The sequence below is a fragment of the Trachurus japonicus genome, chromosome 9, assembly GCF_045865225.1.
Source record: "Trachurus japonicus isolate A0001 chromosome 9, Traja_1.0".
NCBI classification, from domain to species: domain Eukaryota; kingdom Metazoa; phylum Chordata; class Actinopteri; order Carangiformes; family Carangidae; genus Trachurus; species Trachurus japonicus.
In genome coordinates, this window is record NC_140915.1 from 11,906,463 (window position 1) to 11,921,403 (window position 14,941).

The 14,941-nt window shown below is 44.1% G+C and overlaps 1 protein-coding gene across 3 annotated transcripts in view; it reads right to left on the minus strand.

Moving 5' to 3' along the window:
• Nucleotides 1-3,709: 3,709 nt before the first annotated feature.
• The window catches only part of rusc2 (RUN and SH3 domain containing 2), a 25,874-nt gene continuing 14,642 nt past the window's right edge, over nucleotides 3,710-14,941 (minus strand). For all 3 annotated transcript variants that reach the window (XM_085785924.1, XM_085785925.1, XM_085785923.1), the window contains 7 exons: nucleotides 10,429-10,505; nucleotides 9,600-9,774; nucleotides 8,751-8,856; nucleotides 7,982-8,028; nucleotides 6,448-7,585; nucleotides 5,709-5,891; nucleotides 3,710-4,183 (listed from right to left, as the gene is read on the minus strand). In XM_085785924.1, coding sequence (XP_085642050.1) covers nucleotides 3,973-4,183; nucleotides 5,709-5,891; nucleotides 6,448-7,585; nucleotides 7,982-8,028; nucleotides 8,751-8,856; nucleotides 9,600-9,774; nucleotides 10,429-10,505 — 1,937 coding nt within the window. In that variant the 3' untranslated portion in view covers nucleotides 3,710-3,972. The remainder of the gene's footprint in view (nucleotides 4,184-5,708; nucleotides 5,892-6,447; nucleotides 7,586-7,981; nucleotides 8,029-8,750; nucleotides 8,857-9,599; nucleotides 9,775-10,428; nucleotides 10,506-14,941) is intronic.

The window sequence follows — 14,941 nt, forward strand, 5'->3', positions numbered from 1 at the left end:
GTGTGTATGTGTGTGTGTATGTTACTCGTTTGTTGAAGGACTGAAGCTCATCTGTCACTAGATACACTTTTACATGTTTTGTTTGTTTTGTATCATTGTGAAGTCTACGATCAATATCAGAGGCCAAACACTGCTCTCAGGTCAGATCTGCAGGTTCATAACTAATGCATAAAAGGACACGGTTTATTTATTTAGTTATTGATCAGGTGTATTGTTAACATAACTCTGAGACTGAAGATAAAGGAGTATGAAAATACTCTGTGATTAACACTGAATGTCTTCAGTTTATGATGCAGTAAAATGAATTTACAGCTGATGATACTGAACATGTGTCTGTAGCATCAGCGCCACCTGGAGGCTGAGCTCGGTCCTTCTCACCAGTAAACTGTACTGTAGCTACTGTAGAGACAGTTTGTCATATCTGATGATGGTGAAACTGAGTCCCAGTGTGTGAGAGGTTCATGTTGATGTTTTTGATCTAGGAAACTGATTCGGATGCAGCTTTTTTCACTAATAAATCATTTTATCTTATTTATTTACCTTTTTATTCATGATTATATTTTTTTATTATAATTTTTTGTGTGTTTATTTCTAAGGTGTGTCTTCCAATTCTGGTCTTCAACTTCTATGTATAACTTCATATTAAAGTTTGTGTTTATCAAGTTTTTTTAATCTTAAATTTCACTGAGACACTTGTGATACAGTATATAAATACACAAAAGCAGCATGATTACCTTCATTATGTCTTCTTTTTTTGTTGAGTTTTTTTTACTTCTTTTAAATAAACAAAAAGAAAAAAAAACCTTTTACCTTGACATGTTTCAACTGCTACGTCCAGTCTTCCTCAAGGTAAAACAAATTTTTCCTTTTGTCTGTTTAAAAGAAGCAGTAAACCTTAATAAAACAAAAGCAATAAACGAAAAATTTGCATGTATGTTTACACTGTAGTATATTCTGTAGTGATGTGCATTCATCTTGTCTTGTTCTTCATCAAATCAACAAATAAAGACACAGGAGCCGTTTAGGTTTGTGATCACATGAGCACTTTGTTATTTAACATCCATAGTAGTTTGATAATGTCATACGTACACATCATATAGTCTGGACACAGAGAGAAGAGCAGTGTCACTGATGCTGAAGGTATTTACAGGCAGGAGGAGGCAGCAGGGAGAGAGACAGAGAGACAGAGACACTCTCTCTGTCTCTTTTACATCTCTCCGACACGTTTCCAATCTCACGCCGTCTCTTAGTTTGAACCCGTCTCTGTCGTCTTCCCCTCCCTCTCTCCCCCCCTGAGCCTCCTCGTCTCTCTGGTTTCATCACTACTATGTGTTGATTTGCTGAAATCTGTCCCATGTGACTCTGAACAGGAAGTGGACGAACACCAAACTGCCTGGAGGTTCGACTGAAAACCAAAGCTTCCACTACCACAGCGGGCGGGGAGGGGGGGCAGGATGGGGGGGCAACTCGTACTGCGTCACCGTCAGCGGGTCGATGGCTGTTAGCGCTGAAACTAAAGCTTTATCCTCCTGTACTTCCTGTGTGTTCAACATAAAATGCATTGATAATAACATTTACACATATAGATCTATGGCAGAAATTATATCATTGACGGACTTAAATATATTTACAGTTCAACGAGGAAAAAAATAAAAGATAATATTAATAATAATAATAAATCATCATTTTGGTGAAATTCAATGTTAAAAATCATACAGAAAAATAAAAACTGTACAATACGATGCAACAAAAAATTAAAATAAAATCAAAAATGATAATAAAATTATATCCTATGTAAGTTTTTCAAAAACTACACAAGCATTCATTTATTTAATAAATGTACATTAATATTTCTGTTTTTTTCTTACCATCTTATAATGTGTAATATTTGGACTGGGCGTCTGTATACACTCAATATTAGCTGTGATTTCTAATTCTGTGTCGACTCGTTTTGAACCTAAGGCCACATTTATTTATGTTTTTTTATTACTATTCTTCACACCATGACAGGTAGCGTGTACTGTACGCAACATAGCACAGGCACCATCACAACATGTGTCGGGGGAGTTTTCCCTTTTTAAAAAATAGTCACCATAGATCTCTGTGTCTTCACTACACTCGTCCTTTATGGACATACTGTAAATCTGGGCCAGACGTCGACTGAAGCGTATAGAAAATATACTGTAATAATGTCAGGAAACAGGGAAAAGTTTGACTTTCTCTTTTTCTTTTTCCTCCAGCGCTTTAAGGCAAAGATACGATCGTTATCTGACCCCGATCTGGATGCAAAACTTAATTCGCAAACATTTCAAAGAAGAGAAGAGACATCTCGACAGTCTCACTGGACGTCCTTAAGGTTCAGTAAAATAAATAAAACTCACCACATGTGGAAGTCATGTGCATTTACAGTTTGGACCGACTAAAGGAGGATTAAAGGAGAGAAATACAGGTGTGAAAAAAGGTCACATGCACTTAAAGTCAGTCAGTCAACTGATCTCAGACCTGTGAGCAAGAGAGGAAGAATAAAAGGCAATTTGTCAGTTTGTTGTTGATCAGTCCGTCCATCTTTTCTTCTCCTCCTCCTCCACAAACACAGGCTTCGATGAGCGGTGACGAATAAGACAGAAGGGACACACAAGAAAAAGATTCAAACTCGTCTTTTTTTTTTGATTCCTCCTCCACTGGTTTGGTTCTCTACTCTTATTATAACATCAGAATAATAATAATAATGATGATAATATGCTGGATGACAGCATCGCTTTTTTCTTTTGCTTTTACATCTACCGCCTTAAATCTTACCAAAGGAAGAGGAAGAAAAAGAAGAAGAAGGAAGAAGAAAAAGAAGAAGAGCATAGATATACATGCATGTAGATGCCGCATTCGGGCTTGTCCGGCACGTCAACACGGCCGCCATCTTGGGACAGGGTTTCTGACCACAGACATATATATATAGTACTTCTGACAAGCAGACAGACCCAGTCAGACCCTTGTAGAACAAATTTCAGTTTATGTATGCATGTGGGTGTGTGTCTGAGTATGTACGTAAGTGTATGTTTAATATAAAAATAAAATAAAATAAAATAAAATAAAAATATAATTTTTTTTTGGTTGTTGTCTGACATTTATAATAAACCAAACGGCTTGAAAATCGGTTGAATATTCAGCGAGTTATGGTGATTTTAATGGTTGATAGACTTCTGCCTCTGTTGACTAATGCAGTCAGTAGACACAGCTTCCCCCTGCCCAAGATGGCGGCCGCGTTGACGCATCGTTCCAATGGACAGCAGCGTCAGAGGCGGCATCTATGTGTATATATCTATGGAAGAAGAGGAGGAGGAAGAAGAAGAAGAAGAAGAGGAGGAGGGGGAGGGGGGGTTCGGCTTCTACGTGATTTTAAAAAAGATGAGTTGCCGCTAAATAAGCAACAGGACTTCAAACCGACCTGGAGGAACGACTGAGCAACGAGTGGCACAGCTGGATGCAGCTAGGCATGGCATACAGAGCATCATATGGTGTGTGTGTGTGTGTGTGTGTGTGTGTGTGTGTGTGTGTGTGTGTGTGTGTGTGTGTGCAGCCCGTCCCGGTGTGGCTGATGGACGCCGTACGAACACACTGGACAGTCACAGAGTTTTAAGCGAGTGGCACAGCTTCGCGCAGCAGGAGAAAGAAGAAGAAGAAGAAGCGTGTGTTTGAGTCTTTTGGTTTTTTTTTTTGTTTGTTTTTGTTTCTTGTCGGGTGGTTTTGGTTTTTCCAGATGTTTTGCATGCACGCTCGTCCCCGTGAAGCAGATGTGAGTCTGTGTGTTTTAAGCCTGCATGCTTCTCCTGTACTGTACAACTGTCTCGTCATGTTTCTCTACAGTGTTTGTTTCCAAGAACTGGGTTTTTTTGTGTTTTGTGTTTTTTTTCCAGTCGGGAGGCGGCGGCGGCTTCAGCTCGTCGTCAACAGCAGCTGGAGTTCAGCAGCTGGAGTTCAGCAGTGGCCGACGGCGGCGGCGGCGTCCTGGCTGTCCTCCATGCTGTTAAGCGTGACGTAGATGATGGGCACCAGGCCGTGGGTGGCGCCCAGCGAGCAGAGCAGCCAGTCGGGGTCGGCCTTGCTCAGCACCCGCAGCACGTCGCCCTTGTTGAAGCTGAGCTGCCCGGGCTCCGTGGCGATGTGGTGGCAAAGAGCTCGGACCTCACTGAGGAGGAGGAGGAGAGACAGATTCATTCATGAATTTGCTGAATTTTCTCGTTAATTGGCTCAATGCACAGCTCCACTACTTCCTGAATTTAAGCCAGCTCCTTTATTTCCTGTCTTGCATTATTGGACAAACTGATTAATCCAGGTGTGTCTGACCATTGTGACTACTCAGTCTTTGGATTGTTTTCAACATCTCGCTTGATTTTTCTGACTAGCTGAGGTGACACTACTGACTTTTGACTGCATCCTTTGAGGATTTTTGAGGGGTTTCACTGTGTTAAATCACTGGTACGACTTTGCACCATTGACACTGGCACCTTCTTGTATCGTTTCCTTCCTATTTTTGGCATTTCCGATGTGTCCTTACTGAGCTCTCTGGTCTTTGCCATAGCAAGTCTTGCATTGACATGAAAATGACTGAAATGTCACAAGCAAGTCAAGTTTTATGGCCAGAAAACTGGTCAAAAAACTCCCAGAAACATTGAACATAATTGTAAACACTTTAGACCCTTAAAGAGAATGGCTTGTTCGAACATCCTATGGCCTTTCGTCTTGGTATCACATATGAATAATTTTGGACATGGTCATTTTTGTTCAACGTTCAAATAAACACCTTTAACAATGTAACTTTACTTAAAGGTGCCATATGTAAGAATGTGGCCAAAAACGGTTACTGCAGTCAAATTCAAAACACAGTGATCTCGTTTTTCCTCCCGGCCATAGCGGCAGCTCAGTGGACCAGACCAGAGGCTGAAATGCCACTGATGCCGCCGTGACTGGGAGAGAGGGCTAGGTGGTGCAACATGTAAACACGTAAATTCAAAACATAAACATGATTTGCAGTCTGCAAAAAAAGATTTTGAATGCGAATACTCTGGCTGTACAATTGTTGTTGGTGAGTTCATCATGTTATATGAACATTATTCCTTAGTCTCTGTGACATATTAAGAGGATTTTACGGCCAGTTGCTTTAGATTTCTTACATACTGTACCTTTAAATAAATTAGTCATGGCTCCAGACTTTCCCTCATGTCCTATTGATGTCAAATCTGAGTTGAAGTACTAATCTGTGACTGACAAAATTAAGAAATTTCCTGTATTTGCCAGGGGTATGAATAATTTTGAGGACGACTGTATGTATTTTTACTATGTGATCATTGTTGACTTGTTTTGTCTTATGTAAGTCTTGCTGGCAAGTGTCTGTGTTCTTTTTACTTAAGTGAGACCAAAGATGAATTTCCTGCCTTGGCGGGACAATAAAGTTTTTCTATTCTATATCTTATCTTCTTCAAATTTTGAATTTCCAAGTATTAAAGTGAGTGCCCACATAAAGGGTTAAACCAGCCTACTACCTTTTATTTTAAACCTTGGATACTTTTAAGTTTAACCTAATTTATGACTCGTATTGTTTAATAAAAAAAAAGAAGAAGTTTTATTTCATGTTAAAATTTGGATAAAATGATGTTGAGACTGATCCGACAAATGTTTCTGACAGATCAGGAGACAGTGAGGTGTTTTCTCACCATGTGGTTTGAGGCCGTCGCCTGGCTTCGGTGGTTTGGGCCGGTGCCGGTGCCGGTGTCGGTGCGTTCAGGGTCTGAGTCGGAGCAGCCAGAGGTTCTGGCTTCTTCCCGCTCCCTGCTCCAATAGTCTGAGCTACGAGGTCCAGGACAGACCGGTCCAGACCAAGCCAGCCTGAGGGGGGTCTGAGGCAGGACGACCACAGAGGGAGGGGAGGAAACGACAAGGTGAATGTGTTGTATAAGTCGGTTGAGACCAGTGTTTGGCTATACTTTTATAAATGGAAACAAATCCCAGGAAAAGATCAGAATCAAAAATACTTTTCTCAACATTTCTGTTTTTCATCAAGCAGTCTCTGTATTTACCTCTAAAACATCTCTGTCTGGTAACGTTCTGTTATTATCTCATAGCGTGGTGAATGTGCAGGTCACAACTTGTCCACCAGAGCGTTTTGGAGTTGTTGGATTGTGTATTTGATGAGTTTAATGAGAGAAACCAAGAAATCCCATGAGCCTCCGTAGCGTAGCTCTGAGCAGCTCACAGCTCTGCTCCGCCGTTCTAAAAATAGCTTGCACCGACAATTAAAGGTAACGAACCTACTGCTATGACTATAGGGATTATGGCAATGGGCCAATTTGCCAAAATGTTGAACTATCCCTTGTACATTTCCTGTACTTTTCCAGACCTTGAAATGTATAAAATCAAATTCCATACTTTTCCATACTTGTCGTTGTAACTCACCTGGTCTTTTGACCTTTGACCTTCTGCTCCGCTCCCTCGGCTCTGGAGGGAGAACCAAGACTCGATCCAAACAGCCGGCCCCAACGCAGATTCTGTCCGTGTGAGGGGCTCTCCTCGGGGGCGGGGGCGGGGGCGGGGGCGGCGGCGGCGGCCTGAGTGACCTCCAGAGGTTTGGCGTCTTTGTCGTGGTTGAGGACGGACTCTGGGGGGCTGCCCATCCACGACGCTCTCCCCCTGGACCCGGCCGAGCCCCCCCCCTCCTCCTCGCTGCTGGTGCTCTTCCTGCTCCTGTAGCCCTCCGCCGCCGCCGCTCCGTCGTGGTTGGACTCCGCCCCCTCCACCACGCCCTCCCTGGCGGGCGGCGGCTGCCCGTGCCGTCTCTCCGAGGACTTCTTCCTCTTCTCGGTCTTCACGAACTTGGAGCCCTCGGCGGACTGGTCGATGTAGACCTGCGAGGACTGCATGAGCTGGTACCACCAGCCCGCCTGCCGCTCCTGCCGCTGGCGCCCCTCCTCCGCCGCGTCGCGCTCCTTCTTCCTCCTCCTGTCCCGCTCTCTCTGTCCGTCCTCGCCACCGTCCTCCTCCTGGCTCTCCTGCCCCACGCCCTTCACCCTCTGCTCACTCATCCCCCTCTCCTTCCACAGGTTGTTGAACTCTTCCTCCATCGTCGCCGCCTGTCTGCTCTCCGACCCGACCGTCACGCTCTCGTACGTTCCTCCCTCCCTCTTCATCCCTGATCTCCCTCCTCCTCCTCCTCCTCCTCCCTCTCTCCTCGACTTGGCTCCCTCCATCCTCGGCCACGTCCCCTCTCGCCTCAGCCCCGCCCGCTCTTTCCTCGCCTCGGCGCTGGCGCTCGAGTCTCGGACCATCTCGCTCACCGTGGCGCTCCAGCCCCTCATGAGCTGGAAGGTGGAGCGAGCCGACTGGTCGACGCTCTGGCCGGCCGAGAGCAGCTGCTCCTTGCGGCGCAGCTGCTCCTGGCCCTTCTGGAGGAGGTGCGGCTCGAAGAGCAGGTCCAGGTCGAAGGGGAGGAGGGAGAGCGGCTGCAGCAGGAGGAGCAGCTCCTCGAAGAGAGGCTGGCAGGCCCCCTGCGACAGGGGCAGGAAACCCCACGGGTTGTAGTGCGCGGCTATAATGTCTGAGAGGGAAATAAAAACAGACATTACATCAGACATCAGTTCAAGAAAAGTTACGACTATTTATGTATTTGAAAGGGACAATGCACATTAACGAACATTAGTATATATAAATACAAATGTAAATGTGTCAGAGTTAGCAAGCCTGCTAATTTACATCCATAGTCCCTTGGCAGGTAATAGACGAAAAAGAATAAGAAGTAGAAATATAAAATACACAGTGAGTAATACAGTTATTCAAATAAAGTACAGATTTATACACATAAAGTGCAGTGATATCAGCGATGTAATTCTATAAAGTGCCAGTTTTGAAAGTGCAAATTTAGATGGATGGATAAGGTGCATGGACAAATAGATAAACTCAGATGCATTGAAGACTTAACAGACTAAAGTCTCACCTTCGTGTGTGTAAAGGTGATTGAACCAGAACTCCAACGATTTCAGGCTGAAACAGAAAAAGAGAGCGAATCATGAAAACTTGCGCTAAAGCAATAATAAACACTCAACACCTAAACACGTCTAGACCAAAGTCTCTGAGACGACACAATAAGAAATTAGCCTCAAGTGGAGGAAAAACCACCAGGAGGTTGTTATGACCAGGCACTTCAACATTAGAGGACTGATGAAGGATCTTTATTGAAATTTACATCATGGGGAGACGAATATGTTCTATACAAATGCAATCAGAGAAAATTAAGTCAGACCTGCTGTAATTATTTTACTTATTTGCTCTGAGTGTGTTTTTAATGGATGAAAGACTGAGTGTGTTTATAGTTGAGATGTAGCCTTCATCGTGTGTTCATATACTGTATGTACAAATAGAAGAGAGAAAAGCTTTGCTTTATTGACACTGGTTCAAATTATCTGAGCGACAGTTGTATCATTATGTATTTATGTGTGTTATTTATTTATAGGAGTATTTGTCTTTTGAATCCTTCACTATGTACGATCTCTGAACAAAAAAAAGAAATCAGCATCTATAACAACTGAGATCTGCATCTATTTAATGTGCAACAACTTCATGTCAATGTTTTGTAACAATCCACCTGTTGCAACTCTTCTTCTTCCTAACCTTCTTGAAGATCTCAACTTGTAGGTCCATTATGGTTAATGTAAGGATCACAGAGGTGCACGTTAAAAAAACTGGTCTGAAGAGAAGTGACTCACTTGAGGAGGCCGAAGATGAAGGCGTTGAGTCTCATGCTGTGGCTGGTGAGCTCTGAGAACTGGCTCACCTTGGAGAACAGACTGTGGAGGACACGAGTGGACGGACCTGAGGGGGACAAACACACACACATCAGGTTACACTTCACACATAAAACTGTTTGACCTCCGAGTCAGTTCCTCATATGAAAGTGGAAGCAGGAAGTAAGGTCGCCATAGGAGCTCAATTTGAAAAAAATCTCCATCTAAGTGAACGGGGGTCAAAATTTTATTTCGTGATCCGATTGAATTGTTCCATGAGAAAAATAAATTACCTCTAGCTATTTAAAACATCGCGTTTCATGCCAAGAAATCCGCAGTTTGCTGTAAAATGACAACGGAAGAATTTATTTTGTGTGAAGATGCTCTACTGCAGTAACAGGCAGTGGAGCAGCTGACACGGGAAACGGGAAATGACACAATTCAATAGGATCACAAAATAAAATTTTGACTCCCGTTGACTTACATGGAGATTTTTTCTAAATTGAGGTCCCAGGTCACTTCCACTTAGGCTCTCTATAGTGATTAAACACTTATACAAATATATTCATGTTTAGTATATTCAGATTTTGCCAATAAACCTTGACAATTATAACACACTGGACCGTTAAGTCTGTGACATGTGTTGCCTTTTAAAGCTACTTTCATGCTGTTTATGGGGACAGATAAAGTGTTTTTGACTTGGATCGACTTGAATCGAATTGAATCGAATCGAATCCTCCTCCTCCTCCTCCTCCTCCTCCTCCTCCTCCTCCTCCTCCTCCTCCTCCTCCTCCTCCTCCTCCTCCTCCTCCTCCTCCTCCTCCTCCTCACCCAGCTGAGTGGAGGCCTCCACCAGGCTCCAGGGCTGACAGCGCCGCTGCCCGATGATCAGGTCCAGCACGTAGGCCTTCAGTCCGTCCTGCAGCACCTCGTGCAGCGCCGGGCACAGATACTTCAGGATGAGGTGACCCACGTTGGGACTCACCCAGCTGTTCCCCAGCTTCGCCTGGCAAAGAGTCACAGAAATGAAGGTGACATGACGGAAAACACACATAACTTCACAAAAGCTGCACAGCACTTTGTCTGTTTGTTTAACTGTGTGTGTTGAGACACAATAGAGACACAAAAGTCAATATGTTGTCAGTTCCCTCATGTTTGCAGTCAGTGAGTTGCCGTGTTTGTTCTCCCCGAGCTCATGAACAGACTTATCATCAGCTCTGAGTAAATAAACACATCATGTCCCAGGATTTCAGTTTAGAAATGAAGCCAATGAAATAAGCACGAAAGGGAACAATTAAATTCCTCATTACAAAAACATATTATGTGATTGTTTCTGGATACAAAAACGTAAGGATCTATTGAGCCCAGATCAGGATGTGACGGCTAAAAACAGCTGAACACACACATCATAAAGTATAATAAAGGGTTAATGATTAATGCAAACCACCTTAAGGAGGAGCAGCAGCTACGGACGAGTGTTTGTTTTGCTCCAACTCACGTCTGTGTTCAGGGAGGAATATAACAGGGAGTGTAGGGAAATCAAACGGCGCCACCTGCCTGTTGGACCTACACTTCACTGCAGCGGTCGACACAAAGCTGCTGCTGCAACATGAGATTAAATCAACTCTAGAAAAACCAGTTCAGCGCCGTCGTCTCCTACCTTCACATCAGGGTCTCGACTGGTGCCGAAGTGGGCGACGATCAGATCCACGGCCGTGTTCACGGCCTTCACCAGACCTGAGGGAAAAACAAAGACACAGCCTGTTAATTCACTTTTGTATCACTATGAATGGATGTGATGTAATGCAAGTGATTTCAAAGTGAGTTAAAGAGATACTTCACCCAAAATCGATAATTCACCAATTTTCTACTCCCCGTCATGCCAAGGAAGGGTTTGGAGAACTTTCAGAGTCATCAAAACGCTTTTGGAGTTCCAGGGGGGATCCGGTTGGCAACGGATTTTCATATAATGGCGGTGGATAGAGCTCACTTTTGAATCGTCCAAAACACACACTATGAAACATCCAGATACCTCCATGCTACTCGTCTGTACTGACCTAAGTGTCCTGAAGCCGCCACATGGAAAAGTTGTTTGGAAAAAAATAATTTGATCTCTGTTTTTAGCCTTGTTGTAGCAGTAGCTCCCAGTGGCTCGTTGTGAACCACTGGATGTATGATGTAAACAGGGAATCCGTCGCCATTATATGAAAATCCGTTGCCAGCCGGACCCCCCCCTGGAACTCCTAAAGCGTTTTCCAAACCCTTGCTTGGCATGACGGTGAGTAGAAAATCGGTGAATTATCAATTTTGGGCGAACTATCCCTTTAAGATCTAAATTTAGCAGATATTTCTTGCTGCTTGATTTATTGAGACAGCGACTAGTTGTGTAATGAACAGCTGGGGGAAGCCTGCTAAGGATCTGTCTGTCTGTCGTCACCCTGCTCAGAGAACAAGATGAAATGCAACAGTGTTGGAACCTCAGTGAAGTAACAAGCAAAGACCAAGATTTATAAAAACACATTGAATGAAAAAACAACCAATAAATATATATATATGTGGCTTCCTAACCAGGTCTATGTGTTGGATAAACACCACAGGGAGGTTGAACCTGTGTGAGCTGAGCTGCCTGCTGCTTCGAGAGGCCTTGAATTACTCTCCTCAGTGTCAAGGAGCCGATTCTCACAGAGAGAGACACTTGATGTGAAGGAGACACAGAAATCTTCTCCTCCACGAACAGCAACACAGAGGAGTTTCATTTGTATCCGTCTGCAGCTCCACAGAGTTATAACATCTTGAGCTTCTGTGGCTCCTCTATAGACACTGTTATGGCTCTGAATATGTTCTGCACATTCATAATAATGCACAGTCATGCATTCATTTATTGAGATTCATTGTTGTTTAACATGTTTTTATGATGTGTATTTGATCGGTGTTTTAAATATTGCTCTGTCTCAGAAACACAATTTACAATAACAATAAAGGCATCATCTTCTATTCTGTTATTCTATTAGAGAGGAGATAAATGCTGCGATCAAGACAACTTGCAACTCTGAATAAACAAGCTCTGAGTTGTGAAAAATGAATTGAACGGAAAATTACAGGTATGGAACTCAGGTTTCATCTCAGAGCTCTGATTTTACAACTTAACGACAACAAAGAATGGCGGTCCTCGTTGTTAATGGGAAGAACGAAATTGTAACAAAAGTTATTAGTCGATGTTTTCACGCATCTTCATCTGCTTCCAAAAAAAAACATAAATTGCTGCTGCATATGTTTCTCATGTTCATATACAATCAGCCGCAGTATGACAAACTTCTTTCAGGCATCCAGGTTTTTTTTCTCCTCTGAGTTAAACTGTAGCGTGAACGCCATGATATGATGTCGAAAGTCTGTCAGGAGTCAACGGCTCCACAGAGACACGGAGCCATGGAAACAGAAACAGAAACACATCGAAACAAACTGCTGCATGAAGTCTGAGTCTGACAGAGGAGCAGAGAGAGAGAGCGACTGAAAACATCAGACAGGTTTCTGGTCACTTCAGCTATAACTTAGTATTTACATTAGTCACACTGGGACAGTATCTTCATAACCTCCAGCTGAGGAAGACCATGAGATGTGGCTGAAAGCCTCAATAACATCATTTGTTTGTTATAACTCTTTTATATTCTGCTGTTTTTGACTGCTACAGTTATGCTGCTTATAAACTGTTACCCACAAAGTTGGAATAGTTTTTTTTTCAGACACATTCCTCTTTTTATTCCTGTTTTAATTTAATTTATTGTGGTTTAATTTTTACAGTGATATCTTTGGAACAGATTGATCGATAAAGTTTTGAGAAAATGTACATTTAAAGCAGAAGTAAGCGATCCGGTCGTTTTGGCTGACTTCTCGTCAGCCGATGGAGTTAGCAGTCCCCGCCCTCGTCCCTACGTCACCACATGCGCGCACATCCCTTGGCTGCACACACAGAGAGGACCGCCCCTTTATGCCGTTCTCTCTCCTCATTGGATAAAGGTTGTAGGACACAAGGAAAGTTTTCTCCTCGGCTTACAGCAGAGCAGAGTGACTGACAGACCCGTGTTTCAGACCAAACACTCTATGTAAGTGATTGCTGTCGGAAGATATAACTATTTAAAGCAGATGTCAGTGGAATGTTTTTGTTAATATAAGTCCTAAATAGTCCTATTTTCCGTCAGCAATCACTTACATGAAGTATTTCAGCCTAAACACGAGTCTCTCCGTCACTCTGCTCTGCTGTAACCCGAGGAGAAAATTTTCCTTGTGGGATACAAGTGTTATCCAATGAGGGGAGAGAACGGCATGAAGGGCTGTGTGTGCAGCCAAGGGATGCGCGTGAATGTGGTGACGTAGCACGAGGACCAATTGATGCCTGACAAGGGCGGGGGCTGCTAACTCATGGTGCGTTCAAGGAAACTCGTACTTTGTGTTTTTCCTTCCTGTGAAGTCATACCAGTTCGATCTGGTACGAGTTCACGGGTCGGAAGTTACGAGTGGCCGTTATAGGGAACTTTCACAGACAACAGGACGGTAAAAACACGAGCTACGGGTTACCTGGAACGCTACCAAGTCGTAGTTGTGACTTGAAGCTGTAACTTACGGTTTCAAAAGCCTGCCTTGAACACAGCATTAGCCGAAACGGCCGTGCCACTGATATCTGCTTTAAAGCTGCCCTGTGGAGCTTTGCTCATTACGAGCCATCAGCCGTGTTTTTTTTCGAGTAGGCTACTGCAACAGTCAGCCTGCGCCGTTCGATGACGTTGAACCCCCCCCCTTCCCTCCCTCCCTCCCTCCCTCTCCGAACGGTAAGTGCAGGTAACCAGGCAACCAGGTGACTGGCGAAGTAGGAAGAGAAAAAAAAGTTGTGGTCATTCAGCTTTGGCATTTATTTAGGGGTGTGACACGGAATGAAACTGTAAAACGTTTAGTAAAAAAAAAAAAAAAAAATCCCTAAACGATATCTAGGCCTACACGCAATTTATTTTCATATTTTTATACATAGGCCTACATTTTGGGGGGGGGCTGGGTGAAAAATAGTCCCGCACACTGTCTTAATTTAGAGAAAACTATGATTTAATAAAAATGATGCTGTGACGCGCTTCCCTCCTCCAAAATGTGTGTAAGTGCGTTTTTTCTTTCCTTTTTTCTTGTCTTTTTTTTTTTTGCGAGCGAGTGTGATGGCGCCACCACGCCGGGTCAAACATTGCTTTTCTGGTTGCCAAAAAATATTCTAAGCAAATATAGCCTCCCTAAACACAAACAAATAACCTTAAACGGATTGAAAGAGGTGTCTCGGGACATTAAAGACGGCCGAGGACCGACGAGACGCCTCTGTATTGCTCCTGCCCGGTCTGTCCTCCTCTCATCCGCACTTCAGCACCTGTCCTGGGCTGCACCGTGTCGGCTCGGCTCGCTCCTCGTTTTAAATGACTTTACTCCTTTTAAAAGTAGTGTAAACAATTTACTGTTCTGATCACTCATACGCGTGTATAGTTAGGCTATACGTTGCATTATTATTAGTTATAGCTACTTCAAAAGTAAAGGACGGCGGAGCGAGCCAAGCTGTAGCCCAGGACAGGTGCTGAAGTGTGGGAGAGGAGGGAGAGACTGGGCTCCGCGGGGCTCTTGCAACTTGTGGCGGATCAGAGAGGGTGGAGGACCGACATGACAGGGGGTCTTGGTCTCCTGGTACCTGTGCGGTCCAGGACCGCGGAAGTCAGCGAGAGGGGGGGTACGGTGGTCGACTCTGAACGCGCTCACCGGGCGGATCTCTCCAGTTACGGTGCGGTGCGTGTCGGGGGGGGGGAGGGGGGCGGGACGAATCCGCCGTCGGGTCTCCTCCGCTCCGGTGGCTGCAGTGTCAGTGCTTCCATCGGCTGCATATCAGACTAGACAAAAATAAGATAACATGTTCTTCTTCTCTTCTGTTTACCAGCGCTCTAAACCCTACGTCAAATCCGAACGTGTTGCGTTGCATGCGTAATTCCCTGTGCGACAGCGCGGGAAAGTCGCTCCTCAGAGGCAATTGTGCTCCTGGGTAAACCAGGGACTGTTGTGTGGTGGAGATGCGTTCAATGATCATCCTAATACGTCGTTTGGCAGTGGCTGCAATGTAACGGACATTGTTTTATATGTATAAACTCCACAGGCCAGCT